This window comes from Orbicella faveolata, unplaced genomic scaffold (assembly GCF_042242905.1).
Source record: "Orbicella faveolata isolate gen_17 unplaced genomic scaffold, um_ofav_v1 contig_46, whole genome shotgun sequence".
In the NCBI taxonomy this organism is placed as follows: Eukaryota; Metazoa; Cnidaria; class Anthozoa; order Scleractinia; family Merulinidae; genus Orbicella; species Orbicella faveolata.
In genome coordinates, this window is record NW_028301576.1 from 3587882 (window position 1) to 3605369 (window position 17488).

The following is a 17488-nucleotide window of genomic DNA, read 5'->3' on the forward strand; positions in this document are numbered from 1 at the left end:
CTAAAATGAAAAAAATAAAAATAAAAATAAAGAAAACTCAAACGCTCCAAGGAACTGAGCGACTGTTACAAGTATTTACAGTTAAATTTTGAGCAAAAATTATATTTTTATGTAATATTTATTTATTTATTTATTTATCAATTTATTTTTTTATTCATTTATTTATTTATCTATTTATTTATTTATTTATTTAGTTACTTTAAACTTAGTCTAAAATTTCGTTTAGCCTCAAAGAATTTTTCCTGCTTTTTGATAAGGGACATTTTCGTTTCCCTCATTATCTCGCGTTGTTGCTGTTGTTGTTGTTTATGATGGGCCTGTTTAGAGCTTGGTATCCAGCACCTCAAGATCAGTTGTTGTTGATTTCAGCTGTGTCGCTGGGGCCAAAACAGAAGCCCTGTTACTTTTTCCGCCATTAGCATTCTTGTTCCTGATCTCTGAGTTTCTTCCACACCAGAGAAAACTAAGGGCTTTTCTGAACTCAGAAATTCGTAATGCATAGACCACAGGATTTATAAAACAATTGGACACATTTAAAAGAACTGTCAGGTAATAAAGGTTTTTGTTCGCTGAGACGCCGAGAGCCTCTAAAGTGTTCATAACAATTAAAGGGATCCACGACAGCAAAGCAAGAAGAGATATAAACATCAAGGTCTTTGTCAAGCGTCGGCTCTGTAAAGCTCTGTTTCGTCGTATTGAAGACATACGCCGGTGTAATTGAAATGTTTTCCAAATGCCAAAAGTACAAGCGCAAATGATGAATGTGAGAGCAAAGGTGTATGTCACCCAAAACGAAAAATAAGCCACCTTGGAAACAAAAACCCTAAACACGGAAAGTATGTCAGAGCTCAAAAGTACTACAGTCCACGCCAAAGTAATTACAACGACGTATGCTCGCCCTGACAGTGTTCGGTATTTAAGCGGCGAACATGTGGCGTAGAGTCTTTCGCAAGAAATCAAGGCAGCAAAAGTTATAGAGGCCTGCAAGCAGACAACAGAAAAAATGGCGTCGAAAATCGTAGTCCTCGGCTTGTAAATGTAAATAGGCAGTGAAACAGCCCCTATCAACAGATCAGCACATGTCATATTAATTACTAGAAAAAAGAAGTTTTTTCTAACTTTCTTGTAGATGGCAAACAGAGCAAGGGTGAGCAGGTTTCCTGTGACGATAAGCACAGATACTAGTGAAAAAGCGCTGCACCAAGCGATGGCCTCTGCTTTGGTAAAAACATCTGTCGACAAACAAGATGTACTATTCGAGGTTGTATTGTTCGTACTGTTTCCCATGTTACAAAAGTTTCGAAATTAAGCGAAGACAAAGGTTTACCCACTTGATAGACAAGACAGGAGCGTTTTTCAATTCTTCGCAAGAACCAAACATCAGCCCGTTGCAGTATATCTTGCACCTTTTGAATATTTTTTCGGGAGTAGCCTTCTATTCGGTCTGCGGTCTATAAGAAGCAGAATGACTTTTGGTAGCTTCAATCATATATAACCGCTGTTTGAAGCGTTTCATATTACACCAGTTGACAAGTTTGAGCATATCCGAGGTAATTAAAAGAAAAACCATTAATGTCACTCTTTTTTTAGTTTTCTCATTCAAAATAAAAAATAATAATAATCCTTACCGCTCTATTGATCTTACCGAATTTAGTAAGTACATAACAACTCATGGTAATATAGAACTCCAAACTTACCCTGGCAATCATTTTTGGGCAAAAATTGACAAGTTTAGGGTCTCATATTTCCATAAGTTTGTAACAGATCCTTGTGAAAACTCGCTGCATATTTACTACACCACAATGATCACATTCGGCATGATAAATTGATCTATGGTAGTTTTATTTCTTTATAAGAAAAATACGAAAAATTGTTGAAATAGGGTGGCGTGGTTGAAGTGGCCACTAATTTAATACAGATGCTATTGATTATCCTGCATTGGTAAGGATTTGCATTGTAAAATATTAAAACTACACATCTTCACTGTTCACAAAAAATTAGGCAAAAAAAAATTAGTAACTCTTAATTATTCTAACTGTTTATTCACAATTTCAAAGAAAAAGTGAAAAGGAGATAAAAGTGGTTATCCCCTTCTAGATTATCTCCTTACAATAATTAAGATTAAGCATTGAAATGTATTTTCTGTTCCTTCCATACTACAAAACAAACTTATAAAATGGCTGCTATAATATTGCGTTTGAGGAGACAACAGGCTGAATGCGGAACACCCAACTGTTTCGCATTATGTCAAAAACAGGCATCTTGACGTGGAATGATGCTTGAATTTGCAGATATCCATTAAAAACGTTTTCACCGGCTGTTCCAGTGTCAGTTTATGTATTCTAAACTTTCACAGTTAATTACCTGCAGCAGGTGGCAAGGGGCGACGGACTACACATCTCTACCGGTGTGAAATGATTTTGAAGCCTTTCATATTTCAGCTCTAACAAGTACTGTATCTTTTTGAAAGGATTCTCCTTTTCTCATATGTCATCAGAAGTTTTGGCTCATCGCTTTGTTGTCGCGTTAAGCGGCGTGATATTATGTTTTGGCTTGGGTAATAGGCTCAACATCATGGTCAGCCTATTTCGAGCCCACAGTCTCTCCGGCACTGTCAGCGGTGGTGTCACCGGAGAGATATCTCCTCAGCGACCCAACCGCTGACCGAGTCGGAAAGACTCTGTGTTCGAGTCTAATGGTCAGCGTACCTGATTCTTCGTGCGCATGCTCCATCATTGAAAACATGGCGGACAAAATTTAGAGTTTCTACTTGGGAAAAGGCCGCGCAACTCGTCGTAGGGAATTCGAATTAATTTTTCTCCGAGAAAAATAGAAAATGAAAGATACAAAATTTTTATAACCAAATTATAGTTAATGGCAGCAAGAATCGTGAATTGTAAATTATGACTGAGAAGCGTGCCAGTGAATCGATGTGAGATTCGAAACAGCGGTCTTACTTGCAAACCTCCATCTAAATGTCAACAGATGAGAGTCCTTGAAATATGTCTTCCTTAGCAAATATGTATATAAAATTGTTTCACACCGTCGTTTACTGTAATAGAGCAAGGTTTCCCAGTACCTGAGCTGGAGAGGTTAAGTTCGAGCACGGGTGAAATTTTGGCTCGGCACGGATGAGGCAAAGTCGTTTAACCGACAAACTGTATCCGTGTATAACTTTTTTGTTTGGTCCACATACCATCTTCTCCGAGCCGTGCCCAAAGTTGTCCCGAGGACAGGGTTTGAAATATTCAGTCTGTAGTAATGTGAATAAACCTGTAGATTCTCACGCGGAAGTCTGTTAACAGTTTTGCGTTTCAAAAATACTTCATTATATGGCTTAGTTCATGGTGGATATAATAAATCCACTCGATGCCAGGCCGCACCGGAGTGTCTGACATTGTTATGGACGTGTCCAAATGTACAGAAAACCAGGTACCGGTAACTGATGAGATCCGCATGGATGATCAAAAGCATTGTCTTGCATAAAATTGAAATATGGTGGTAAAAATACGCGTCAAAAGTGAAAATATAAAACATTTCAAAATGTTGTCACACCAGTACAATTCGTGTGACCTGTCGCCGCTTGCCTGTCATTTAGTCTAAAGTGCGTCTGTGAAGTAGCCTATATTCTCACACATGCAGCACAGCATTAAAATAGAGATTTATGAAAAATTAAAGGTGGCTTAAATCTTCTTACATTTGGTCATTCAGCTTTATGCGATAACTTAAATGTCGTCGAAGGTCTTTACAGCCGGCATTTCAACGCTAGAACCGTGCGTAAAGCTAACGCAAAGCTGGCGCAAAGATGATATATATCAACCCAAACGCCAGCAATTAAAATGACCGTTTTGATTGAGATCATGACTTTTTTTTTCTCTCTTTTTTTTTTTGTTTGATTTGATGTCATTTTTTGGGGGGAGGGGGGGGGGGGGAGGGCAAACCAAAACGATACTTCTGTCTATGTCTTCTCCTTTTTACTTATTGGAGCTTTCACCTATCAGTGCATCATACCTATTGGTACAATTCTTAGCCGTCCTTGACCTAGTCTGTGGTGAAACGTTGAGCTACTCTGTAGTTAAACGTAAGTAGACGTTGTCTTTCCATAACCAGTCGGAACTATTGTCTATTAAACAATTAGATTATGAGCTCGAGGTTCCTATCACGCATAGAAATCGAGAGCGAGCAATCTAATTGTTTTAGTATAATAAGTCGTTCAAAACTTTATCTAAATCCTCTTCACAGACACTTCGAAAACGCTAAGAAGCGGCCGTCATTTTGTTAACAAGGGCACACTGTTACGCTACTTAGTATCTATCACAGAATAGATAGTGAGTAGCGTAGCCAATCAGAGAATGGCATTCGTGATAGATCGCTAGTAGATTTATACTAAAAGCTGATATATGCACTGAATAAAGCTGTGTTCCTTTAGGTTGATCCAGATCAGGATTAATGATCTAAGATAACTTCGGTCATGGTGTATCAAAGATTCCTGGGCAACGATTCGTCGATTCCTTTGATGCACCATGATCTGAGTGATCTCATTACAAAAGAATTCAAACATGTAATTTCACCCAGTGTTCGACTCTTAATAAAACTGCGATAAGTATTTTTTCACATAAAATATTCAATATTCCTTGTTTCGCACTAGCCAAAGAACACCACTTTTGACACAATGTGCTTTAGCATCTTAATAATTCTTAGAATTGGACCCTAGCTTTTCATTTATCTCGCTTATAGATCTTCTTTACAAATTCTAGGAACATTTCTTTCGGCAGATTCGCAGATTTCTGCGATATGAGTTCAAGAATTCTTGTGTAACTTTCTTCTTCGTATTCTTCATAAAGTTTCTTTAGGTTTAGTTCGTGATATAATACTTTGACTTTCTCTGACGATGTAGGACTCTTCACTCCATAATTTTCCTAAAATACAAAATACGATGGCGTTAGTGCATATATGTGATTTGCCGCCCAGGAGGTCCGTACTGCGAAAAACTATGCTCGAGGTCCTGAGTACGACCCGAGGACCGTACTCAAGATCGAGGTTTGCTTTGCAGGCAACTTTTGTGTCGAATTTTAATTAAAACTGTTCAGTTCAAATCTGGCGTACGCAAGGGTTTGACATTTCGGGCACAAAAAGCGATACTGTTTGCATAATTTTTTCACTCTGTTGAATGTTTACATTTTACGTTGTTTAACAGTGTAAAAAAAAAACCTTGAAAAGTTGCCACATTGGAAATTTCGGAGCGGTCCGTATTCGGGCTCCGGATGGGAATATCCGGACTGCTGGAGCGCGCGCAATTAGCCAATCATATTCAAGAATGTAGGATTCCAGACCGCTGAGAAGCTAGAGAAAAAAAAAAAAACTGACATTGATCTTGATTTATCAAGATTGCCAGTGACGAGATAATGGGCAATGCTTCCAGTAACTTGTCTCCCACTAAGTTTATGCCGTAGCGAGACGAGGTGAACTAAAGGTTGCCTTGTGACCACCCCCCCCCACCCCCCTGAAATGAACATGTCTTGCGCCTGAATCAACACACACAAAACAAGAGAACTTTTTTCTATCTCATCAACGCTTGCCACAGAAGATGTTTATTTCCGGTCTATTTTTCGTACAACTTGATAAACAATAGAATCGAAAGATGAAAGTGACGCATGATCATCGCAGTAAATTTTCCAATTTAAGCAATTGCAAAGAAGAAGCCTGAAAAAATCAGGGCTTCAACGGGATTCGAGCCCGTGACCTCCGCGAATACCGGTGCGATGCTCTACCACCTGAGCTATGAAGCCACACCTGATTTTTTCAGGCTTCTTCTTTCCAATTGCTTATATTGGAAAATTTACTGCGATGATCATGCTTCACTTTCATCTACAACCGCAGTTCAAACATGAATTATTTCATATATACTTCACATCATTTCACTCCTCACGGAAAGATATGAACTCAATTAACTGACCTTGCTCCCAATGTGTGGCTTCATAGCTCAGTTGGTAGAGCATCGCACCGGTATCGCGGAGGTCACGGGTTCGAATCCCGTTGAGGTCCTGATTTTTTCAGGCTTCTTCTTTCCAATTGCTTAAATTGGAAAATTTACTGCGATGATCATGCTTCACTTTCATCTACTACCGCAGAATCGAAAGAGTAACGTTATAACTTGTGCATGCGCCGATTCTTGACAAGGAACGCGCTTTCCGCAGTTTCGTTTGATTGCTTACACTTTTTTTTTTCCAACTGAACAATAAATAACAAATCAGCCGGCTTAGAAAAGTCTACGTTACGTTTGTCTTTAACTTAAATGTTAACCTAAAGTCGAGTAATTTTTTTAGGAACTGGTCGTAATAGTACGGCACGAGTTGACGTGGTTTAAATTTTGTTGTTCAAAAGTGTTTTTCATTGCTAACTTGCTGTGAAATTTGACATTAGTTTACCTCAAAACACGAACGCTTAGGCGAGTGTGTTTATTATGAAAATACAAGTAGCAAGCGGGATATTCTACAGGAATACCGCGGCAGAGCGTTGAATAACTATTTTACTGCACGCCATAGAAAATACAGTGACCAACATGATCGATGCGACATACGCGCGGAGCACGATGGGAAGGTTGGGTGTAATACCGTCGAATATACAACGGCTTTCCTGTTTTCTGATTGGCTGTGTTTTCTGTGGCATGGTATAAATAGTAATATATCTAGTTTAGCCCGCATCACATCACAGCATCTGCGGTAAGTACAAGTCATACCTTTAATATTTGCATCTGCTCTGTGGATATCTTTTGCAGAGCTTGAACAATGAGCCATGAACATTTATTTTCTTCAATGTCAGTTCCCACCTTTCCCGTGACTGCAGGGTCCCCATAGCAATCCAGGTAGTCATCCTGTGACCACCAAAAAAAAATAAAAATAAAACAACATTTAGACTAGATTATCACATAGATTGCCGTTCAAAGAGTTCTATCTTCCTGATATCCACGTATCTGAGAAATTAGAAAGTATTAGGATGTACATATACTATAGTTTATTTTATAGGACTTGGTAAAATAATTTGGAAACATTGATTGCCTAAATATCCATACATACATATAATTGACAACTGATTCACGCTTTAGCGTACATCATTGAGTCATGATGCACTTGCCAAGTTTGGAGAGCACTCAAGAAGCTAGAGCTGCTCTTGGCTGGGTCTCGAGCATCTATTAAGCATCTGTACATGTACAACTAAAATCATGAATCAATCGTTTTATAACACTGCAAAGTAAAAATGGTAAAGTAATTAAGTTAACTTTGCTCGCACCATGAGTGCACGTTTATGTACACTGAGTTTAATAGCGCAGTTTTGCTAACTATGTTATCAAAAAAGGTTTTGATTGCCACAAAATAGCTTTACCTGAATCTGAAAAAATTCGCCCATTGTTAATAAAATTTCCTTAGCATTCTCATGAGATTGAGTGTCCTTTATACCAGCCTAGGAAAAAAAAACCACACCAAACAAACAGGTAAACAGTTGTTATTAGGGTTATTATCAATGCTAACAGTATAAAGAATCAGTAATTTGGGTTCAGTGGTGCATGCACATTTGGCCCCTTTTTGTTCGCCTCTTAACATACTAATTCCTCTTGCTGACTATTGCATGTTTATTTGCAAGACGGTTATAATTTAGGTTTTGCTGCTCCATCGACTGAGGCAATATTATAAAGTTGATGACATTATTATTATTGTTATAAATTATTTTTTTAATCCACCAGTCTGATTGACCACATACTCATAGTTGTCGGTAGAAATGGATGTTCATCAGCATTTAAAATTCCCAAGAGTGATAAACATGTTAATACAGGCATCATTGAACTATCAATCTACATGACAGGCAGCAAGAAGTTTAAACTCTTACCATGTACATTGCCAAGGCTACTGGCAAGTAAAAAGAATAAAAAGCAGTTTTGAATTTCACAATTGCTTTGTATCTGAAACAATAACAAATCCTCCATGTCAAGTCTAACATTTCATTTTCTGCAATCAGATTTTATAGTATGTTAGGAGTGAAATAGGGTATAGCAAATCATATATTTTAGTTAACAATGGGTTCAGGGTAGCATTCCTTCCCCCCTTCCCCTCCCCCCCCCCCCCCCCCCACAAAAAAATAATTATATAGATAAATTAAAAAATAATTATTTTAAAAACTACACAAATTCAGAAGTAACTCCACTTAACAGGATAATAAATAACTATTATATTGTTTAAGCTCTAGAAATGGCGACTATGTGTGCACCAACAAAATCCCTCAACCTACGTACATTCTTGGTCCTTTAATCATGCCACTTAATTTGTGAAGCAATCATAGTCATCACAATATATCACTATTAATAGTAAAAAGATACTGATGAAGTTATGTCTGGCATACAGTCATTTCTACCAGCAGTATTGGGATTCAAAAAATGTAAACTTTGTAGCATATGAAATATCTGTCACTAGGGGTGTACCTCTCCGATGTGAAATTCTCAAAATTGTTGCCAGGCTTTGTAATAAGGTCTAACGTCTGTCCAGTAGCGGTAAGATAGGTAACCTATATCAGAGGAACCATAAAAATACAACAATAACGACTACTTTACATGTACATGTAATACTACAGAAGGGATGCAGCAATTGTCATTATTTTAGCTATAACATAGGGAACATTGATAGCAATAAACTCGGTATGTTTATTGGGGCAGTTTACAAGTTATCAAGTGTCATACAAAACCAAGGTAATCACTCTGGCTGTGATAACACAGGACAAAGATAGTCCAGTGAACCAAACAAAGTTTGGCAAATAAAACAATTTGTACACGAGGCCAGGAAAAGCATGGGGAAACTTGTCTGAGTTGGTCGTGTTTGGATTGCTTTTTATTCCTGACTGAATGCAAAATTAATGGACAGGTGCAAGTTTTTTAACCCAATCACTATGTGCAGTAATGTAAAACGAAACCAAATACAGATTACTTTTAACATACAAGGAAAAACCACTGTCGATGTATGTATATCTGAGATAATTAGAAGATTCATGAACTTCAAAACTTTGGCTCTGCCAATTCCAAGCCCACTCATTCCCCCCCCCCCCCCCCCCCCCGGGCATTTGATGGGCATTTGACAGATTGTAAGTCCCCACCATGGGGCATTTCCAAGCTCACAAAGGGCTGCCCAGGCCAGGGGTGGGGCATTTGACAGTTTAGTCAAACACAAAGAATTTTACAGTAAGTGTTTTTAAAATCATAAGCCCACTTTACTGAACATCAAAAGAATTAACCCAATGTAAAGACGGGGGTTGGCTTGGAAATGACAGCAATTAGGAACCAAGCATAGACATATAGTTGCACTGTAATACACACTCACCTCATGAAACAAATCCAGCACATCAACATAATATGGCTTATGACGGATATGTTTCTTAAGAAGTTTGTAGATAGTGGCTTCTATAAGGAGGAAGTCATTGATAGCAATACTGCCCACTCCTGCCTACACAGATACAAGGTGAAAATAAGTAAGTCTGTATAGCTGTACCTATTCATGAACATGTTTAAAACATGATTTGCAGAAAAAAACTCAGGAAGCCACTTTCCACAGGGCTACGATTCATTGAAAGAAATCAACACTTCCCTCCCTCCCCCCTCCCCCCACCCCCCCAACCAACATATATTTTCAGCCATTAAACTCCACCCAGAAAAAGGGAAATAAAGGCCATGGTATTTTAAGGGTCAAATTTACCTTTTTGTACCAGCAAGGCTTGCCTCGTCTTGTTAAAGACTCATCCATGATGTCATCAGCAACCAAAAAGAATGCTTGCAACTGAAACAAGGAACAACAAAATGGATCCCTATAGATGTTGTTTTGAGCAACAAAACAAAAAGAGAACTCGTGATGTTAAATTTCTAATTATTTCAAGAGCGTACCCATTCCACACACCATCCGAGTATAACTGCAGTTTTCACATCATCTTCTGCTAACTCATTGGGGTTTACAAGATGCCGCAATGATCCAATCACAGAAAGACCACGATTTCTTTTTCCTAGTGTGTTAAACAGAAAGTAACACAGCCATTAAAGCATCAAACCAGGGTAGCATGTGCTTTATTTCTCATCAGTCTTGAGATGATTTGTCAGCAGATAAAGATCAATAATTGATATGTACAAGATTGAAGAAAAATTATTTTCCTTCAAGAAGGACAAATTATTTGATAAGAAAGATTAAAAACCAGTTTTACAATGTCTTGGACCCAGATACTGATTAATATAGTAAGCTTTTGCATCGTCAAGTGGAACAATAAAAAAAATAATGGCTTTTGCATCATATTTGATCATGCAAAGATGTAACTGGTGGTATATGAATTTTGTTAATTACTGATTAAGAATATGTTTTGCTCTCTATTCTTTTAACGGGGGGAGGGGGGGTGAGTTTGTATATGGCATACCCCCATATCTCAATGTAACTGATCAACGTACTTAGCCAACCCAAAGTCTCACAAAGTCAAGGAAAGGAAAAGTGGTACACTGTAAATGATACATGGCTTACATCTTGTGACACTTATTACAAAAATTTCCATTCAAATGGAAACTCCAGAACTTTCAAAACAGAGCGGCAAATGGTACAGAAATTTCCTTGGAAAGTTTCCAGAAAATCTGAACTTTGTTGAGTAACTTACTACATAAATACAAACCATTCAACTGACAATTTTGAAAATTATGTGAAGAAAATAAATAGAAATAATTTTCAAAATCTGTCCTCTTTTCTTAAAATTTTGAAAAATTCTGATTCATTTGATACCTAAAATTTAACCTTCTCAGACAATTCAAACTGGAATTTTCCATTCAAGGAGAGCACCCTCCCTTATTTCCATCTCATTGTTATTGTTCTCAGGTAATACCTCAAAATTGTAAATAGAAATACCAATAAATTAATGTTGTTGTTGTTGTCATTGTTGTTGGTGGTGGTGGTAGTTGTCATGGTGACCAATACATACCTCCAGGTACATTGTACTCTAATACCTGAAAGAAGCACAGAATGAAATTTCAGAAAAAGGTTTCACTGTCAGTTTCACTTGAAAATGTCTGCCCCAACATCTACTTGTACCAGTTACACACTGCGCTTCATAACCTTATTGACCTTATGTAGCCTAGGCCTCTGGTTTAAGGGCCCGACAGTATGTGGGTACATTCAAAGAATCAAAGTTACTGATGAAAATGGGTGCACATGTATTTTTGGTCATACATGAAATGTAAACACTTTTTTTTGGCCTTTGGCTTTTCAAAGTCACGATAAAGTTGTAGAGGCAGTTTTCCTCATGTTCACAATCTTTTCCCTATGGTGTAGCCCCAGGGTCTGGAAGTTTGACTTTGACCAAGAGAAGCCTGGTGTCATATTAAATTCAGATGTGATTATAAAGTCTGTCTCTCATGGCTCGTGCTTTGGAGAATTGAAAGGCAGGTTTTGATTTGTTTTCATCGTCATTTACCCGAAACTACAACACAATACAATACAATACAATACTGGTTTATTCATGATGAAAAAAAATTAAAATAAATATAATAAATTTAAAAAAAATCATGACAAGGAAAACTCGAGGTGGACCCTATAACGTTTCCTAAACAATTAAATAAATGAATAAATAAATAAATAAATAGAGAAATAAATAAAAAACAAAACAAAAATAAAACTAAAAATGCGTCACTACATGTAAATACTTATTACATTTAAACATTTAAATAAGACTTCAGTCTCGCCTTAAAAGGCTTAAAAGAATCTACTTGAACTACATGATGCTGTAACTTATTCCATTCTTTCACTATGCGGACAAAGAATGAGTATTTATAAGAGTTCACCCGTGCATTTTTCATGCCTAGTTTACGAGAGTGATTAGCGCGTGTCCTGTTATCTCGAGAAAGTTCGAAAAATTCAATAAACTTCAATTGTTTGAGCTGAAAATAGTTTTATAATATTCGACTAGGGAGATAAAGTGCCTCTGTTTCTCCAGGGTGGGCCAGTTCAAATTTTTCAAACATTCATCATACTCCATTTTGCCGCATCTTTGACCGAGTGCAAGGCGCAATGCTCTCCTCTGGACTTTTTCAAGTGCCAGAATATCTTTTACTAGGTAGGGGAACCACACCAGAGCCATGTATTCCAGTATAGGGCATACTAGGGTTTTATACAGAGTAGAACGTGCTTCTTGACTTACATGGGCTGCCATTAACCAGTGATCAGGCATTCTTTTTTAACAGCAGGGGGAAGGAGAAAAAAGAATGCCTGATACAATTACTTAATGAGTTGTCTGCCCGTAGTCCAGAATTTGGACTTTTTTTCTGATTTGGTCATAAAACAAAAGAGTTTTTAAGCCTGCCTTTCTGATTGTTTACATGACTGGATATCTGAGCTTTCGGTTTAATTTGAAACACAAAGAGTGGCAGCCAGGGAGATAGATATACGAAATTACAATCTACACTATAAGATCTTCAGTGGTCATGACTTCATCTCTTCAAGATTTTATTCTCAATGGAACACATCCAGAAGACCATCTGCTTAAAAGGAGTTTTAGATGTGCTATTGACGTGATTTGGCAAGAGCGTCATTTGCCAATTGACTCTCAGTGAGAGTCAAAAACATGTGCAGTTGATGCAGTTGTGAGGAGTCCCCATGAATACCTGCTGTAATGTTTATTCCCACTCTTTTGACCAATTCTGATAAAAACGATTCTGATATTCCACTGATTTTTTTCAATAAAATTCTTTGCTTCTTAATGACCTTAAGTAACATCTCCACTTACTATTCCCCTTGCCTGGAAAGCTCACAAGCAAATTGCACTGTGTTGCTCTCACATTTCCAACTAGCCACATGAATTTCTGGTAAAATCTGAGGATCATGTTTACTGTAGGTAGTGTCAGCAGACACTAGCGACCGATATATCGACCGACACTCTGTCAATATGTCGGCTGAGTATCGGCCAAGTATCAGTCAATATATTGGCACTCAGTCGGTTGTGTATCAGTCGAATATCGGTTGAATGTGGATCAACATGTAGGTCGCTACTCAGCAATACTCGACTGACATATCGACCGACACTTGGTTGATATATTGGTCATATATCAACCAATACTTGACAGATACTTGACTGATACTGGGCCGATACTGGGCCAATACTCGGCAGACATATCAACTGAGTATCAGTCGATGCATATGTCAGTCGCTACTCGACCAACGTACTGTATCAACCAAGTGTCGATCGATATATCGGCCATGTATTGAGTGATACTCGACTGATACTTGGCCAATACTCGGCTGATATTCGGCAGACATATCAACCGAGTGTCATTCGATATGTTGATCGCTAGTGTTGGCTGACACTATCTACAGTAAACATGATCCAAATCTGATTGGCTCACATTAATGTCATCGCATGACAATAAGATAACGTCACTTTTGACAGGTAAGCAATGAAGGGGCGGCAGATGACTCAGGAAGTAAATGTATCAGGCATTCTGTTCACCCCCCCCCCCCCCCCCCCCTCTCCAAAACCAAGATGCCTGGTCGCAGGTTAGACTGCCATCTAATCAGTCAAGAGCAACCTTTTAATGTAAAAAATTTACATTTGGACTGACCATACAGTAAAAAAAAATGTAAATCTTATTTATAGTGGTCATGCACTTAGCTATAAAAGCACTAAGCTTAGCTAGTTTACAGGCATGCCCTAAAACAAAGGAAACAAATATTCCAAATAAATAAAACTTAGTTCAAAATAACAACTGGCAGGAGGCAGACCAGTTGGCTACTTACAAAGCGTGAGTGAGGATTTGAACTCGGGACTACCGAGAGACAAATCCCGCTAGCGGTAGGGTGGAGGTCAGTTCAGTTTTACGTTAAGCTTAAATAAAGGCAGCGACAACATACTTTTCTAGTGTTCTTTCATCTGTTTTACGCAGAAATATATGGATATTTTGCCCCATGGTGGTGCTTTTCCGATACTTTTGATTGATTATTGTTTTCCTTCCCTTGGGAATTTGATCAAAATCTTCACTGAGGGTTCTGTCATCCTATGAAGTCGTTCATGTATTTGTAATTTTCATGCTAACGACAGACTGTGCAAAAACAACTGAGCTAACGTAAATTATTTTAATCATGTACGTTCGTGGATTCCTACCTCGCGCATGTGACGCACAGCGTCTCCCGTTTCTAGGTCGTTTTCATTCTCCTTCACGACATCATCAACAAGCCCAGGGAAAAAGGAATCAAATAACTCACGGTCATTTGATTTTTTTACGTTCTTCGCCATTGGAGGTAAATTTTAAGTGGAAATATGAAATTCTTTTCAGTGTGCCGCCATTTTGTTTTTCCAAAGAGACTGATGCCCAGGCCCCCGCCTGTGCCAGGTACCGGAACAGGCCAGTTCGTGGTTCGTGGTTATTTGTATTGTGTTGCCGTTGACTTCCGGTGAGGCCGAAACAGTAAAAGCTAACTGAACACTTTAGAGGCTCGCTTTTAAGCTTTTTCAGTTGTAATTTCAAGAGGACTTATACAGAGTAAAACGATGTTTTTGCTGTTTGGTAATCGGCGTTAAAAAGATGACTCTAGGGCTAAGGTGCACTTGTCAACTTGACAAAAAGAAACTGTACCAACGTTGCTGGGTAACAATTCCACAGAGAGAAAAATTCAGTTTGTAACAAGCATGTATTTGTTATCTTCTTATTTACAGCAACAGACATAACCAAAGATTTATTATGGCATTAAGTATGCTTTCTTTTTAACAGCAGTTATCATGTTTTAGTATAAATATACATTAATACACATTTATACAATACAATACTTTACAATAACCTTTATTTCACCTCGAATTTTATTTTGGTTTATCTCAGCTATTAGTTTGAATCTACTGGCGTTCTATTACTAATGCCGCTCTCTGATTGGCTATCTATAGATAGTGAGTAGAGTAGCAGTGTATCCAAATTCTATTCCATTTGGGATCCCATTCTGCTTTCAAGTAGGAAATGGGATCTTTGGGACATCCTCTCGTGCTTTTTCGCATCCTCTCCTTTGACAACTATGTTTCTCGTGACGAATTCTACTGTCTACACGAGAGAATAGTCTCTGACAATAACCGCACCAGAGGGACAGGTTTAGGTCATTGCCTCCTCTCCTTGCTAGTTTTTTTTTTTTGGTCTAAATCATTTTTGGTAAGACGCCACACAAGATGAATTGCTCCAATCAATCAACGGAGAATGACAAGAAAGCCGTTTGTAGGAGTGCCTACTATCAACGATATTATGCAGAGAACAGGGAGCGAATCCTGACTCGACAAAAAAGATATCGTACAGAGAACGCCGAGATTCTCAAAACCCGTCGTAAAAGATGATATGAAAACAACAAGGAACGGATCGTCAGGAACCAGAGCCTATGTTCAAAAGAACAAGGAACACGTCAGCAATTACCACAGAAAGCATTGTGAAAGCAACACGGCACGGTTAAACGAATATTGGAGAGGCTATTATGCCAAGAATAAGGAATGGATCAGGCAAAGACTTCGTGAGCAAAGACAAAGAAAAATAGGACAGAATATCACGCGTTTTGGGGTCTGGGACCAGGGATCTGAGAAACTAGAAACGACTCTAGTTCCCAGCGAACATGCGGTTACACTTTGTAAAATATCAGCATAATTCTTACATTACAATTCTGTATGATCCCTGACTTTTTCGACAGATGTCTGCTTTCTAACCCCCAGCGCCACAGTAATTTTTTTGTTTTACAACTGAACTCTACCATGCGTACCATAGAACTGTCGTCATGTACCCTCCCAAAACACCCTCCTCATGACGTCATCCTCCGTCTGAGCATACCTTCTCCTCATCACGTCATCCTCTCACCCCCTTCTCATCAAAAAAATACCTCAACCTCATGCTGCATGCTGTGATTGGCTACCCAAAACCCCCTCCTCATGACGTCAGTTCATAAGAGGTAGTATCCCCCCTTTCGTGACGTCAGCCTGGCGAGGGGGAGGGGGTATCGCCTCTTGCCATGACGTCAGTCCACAGAAGGGGACATCCCCCTTTCATGACGTCATCGTCCCGTCGTGCTTTGCGTAGTAGTAGTAGTAGTAGTAGTAGAAGTAGTAGTAATTCGGCTCCTGATTGGCTTTAGTAGCAGTAGACTACTACTACCAGTAGTAATTCGCCTCTTGATTGGCTGAAAAAAGGTGGCGGCCATGTTAGATGACCACACCCCCAAGATCCGGCTCTCTGATTGGTCGAGAACCCGTCACGTGATAATTTCCAGCATTCTGATTGGCAACGGCCCATATGAGCGTCCTATAGTAGTGCGCACAGCACTGTAGGTAATAACAGCAGAAAGGAAATGTGTGCTAGCGTTGTTAGATAACAATTTCACACCATGAAAAAGAAAAACAGTTTCTTACAGCAGTATATACTTTTATTTATCTTATAATTTACGGCATTAAGCATAATCAAAGATGTGATTTAGTACTTAGTATGTAAGTATGCTTTTAAACATCTATCAAGTTTTCACAATGTACATAAAAATGTATGATAACATAATTTAACCAAGGGCACTTTACGACCCTTTAAATGGAAAGGACGGGAAAAGGCTCTGGAGTCGGTGAGTAGATTCTGCTATTTCATTGGTCTCTCATGATTTATCATGAGTAAAGTAATCTATGCGTGACATGCAGTTTGCCAGCTTTGTCGGAAAGTTCTTTGTTCTTCTCTATCTCCTTTCCAGTCCTTCCCATGTTCGAAGGGAAAAGCGCTCTGGAGACGAAGTTGAAGGTTTCTAATAACTCCTAGCCAGTAATTCCTCGTTTTGTAAACTTAATTTTTATTCGGTTCCTGCTCAATAAAGAACTCCTCAAATTAACAAGGTGGTTAATTACGAGATGCTCTGTCATCAAGCGGCCTCAGTAATTCATTCAATCAAATCATGGAAAAACGTTTTGCTCCGACATTAACCTGGCATCATTAAAATTGTTGAGTGCAGGAAATAGTGGACATAATCGCGCTCAAGATATTATAACATGACCAGGGACTTGGCCAGAAAAAAGTTATGACCGAGGCAATGTTATTTGTTTGTTTGTTTGTTTATTTGCTAGCAGCGTTTGACTTTCCCCCTTCAAAAAGGAAAAAGAAAAGAAGAACATGGCTGAGGTATGCGCAAGTGTCGCGGCTTGCCTGTCACTAGCTACGGCTCTGATGACCATAAAACAAATAGTTACTAAACGGTAAAAATCATGATCAACTACTATATATGACACTAAGGATTTAGACAATAAAGCATCTGTTGTCTTGTTAACTTTTCTGAATACTATATTCATCCATGTATTTTAAGTCAAACTTTCTTACGAAGATAATAATTTCTTTCCCTCATATACAATTTAATATGCTCATTAACTTTAAACTGTTGTTTATATCATGATATTTCAAAATAACAAAGCCAAGTAGAAAAATGTCATGGCGCTTCATAATGCA

At 38.4% G+C, this 17488-nt stretch overlaps 2 protein-coding genes across 2 annotated transcripts; both read right to left on the reverse strand.

Moving 5' to 3' along the window:
- Positions 1-181: 181 nt before the first annotated feature.
- On the reverse strand, positions 182-1687 carry LOC149097995 (adenosine receptor A1-like). The gene has a single exon (XM_089277595.1). The coding sequence runs from the start codon at positions 1285-1287 to the stop codon at positions 322-324; it is 966 nt and encodes a 321-aa protein (XP_089133721.1). The 5' UTR covers positions 1288-1687; the 3' UTR covers positions 182-321.
- Positions 1688-1821: 134 nt separating this feature from the next.
- Positions 1822-14383, reverse strand: LOC110065936 (farnesyl pyrophosphate synthase-like). Its single transcript, XM_020773120.2, has 10 exons — positions 14158-14383; positions 10987-11011; positions 9920-10035; positions 9735-9815; positions 9363-9485; positions 8474-8556; positions 7885-7957; positions 7384-7461; positions 6740-6874; positions 1822-4919 (listed from the first exon to the last, which is right to left on the reverse strand). The coding sequence occupies exons 1-10, from the start codon at positions 14287-14289 to the stop codon at positions 4719-4721; spliced, it is 1047 nt and encodes a 348-aa protein (XP_020628779.2). The 5' UTR covers positions 14290-14383; the 3' UTR covers positions 1822-4718.
- Positions 14384-17488: the final 3105 nt, after the last annotated feature.

Coding starts and splice junctions, on each gene's coding strand:
- LOC110065936 (XM_020773120.2), bottom strand. CDS start 14,289: ATGGCGAAGAACGTAAAAAAATCAAATGACCGTGAGTTATTTGATTCC. Junction 8,557..9,362: donor TGCTGGATTTGTTTCATGAG/GTGAGTGTGTAT, acceptor CCTCTGATATAG/GTTACCTATCTTACCGCTAC. Junction 4,920..6,739: donor AGCAGATGCAAATATTAAAG/GTATGACTTGTA, acceptor TTTGTATTTTAG/GAAAATTATGGAGTGAAGAG.
- LOC149097995 (XM_089277595.1), bottom strand. CDS start 1,287: ATGGGAAACAGTACGAACAATACAACCTCGAATAGTACATCTTGTTTG.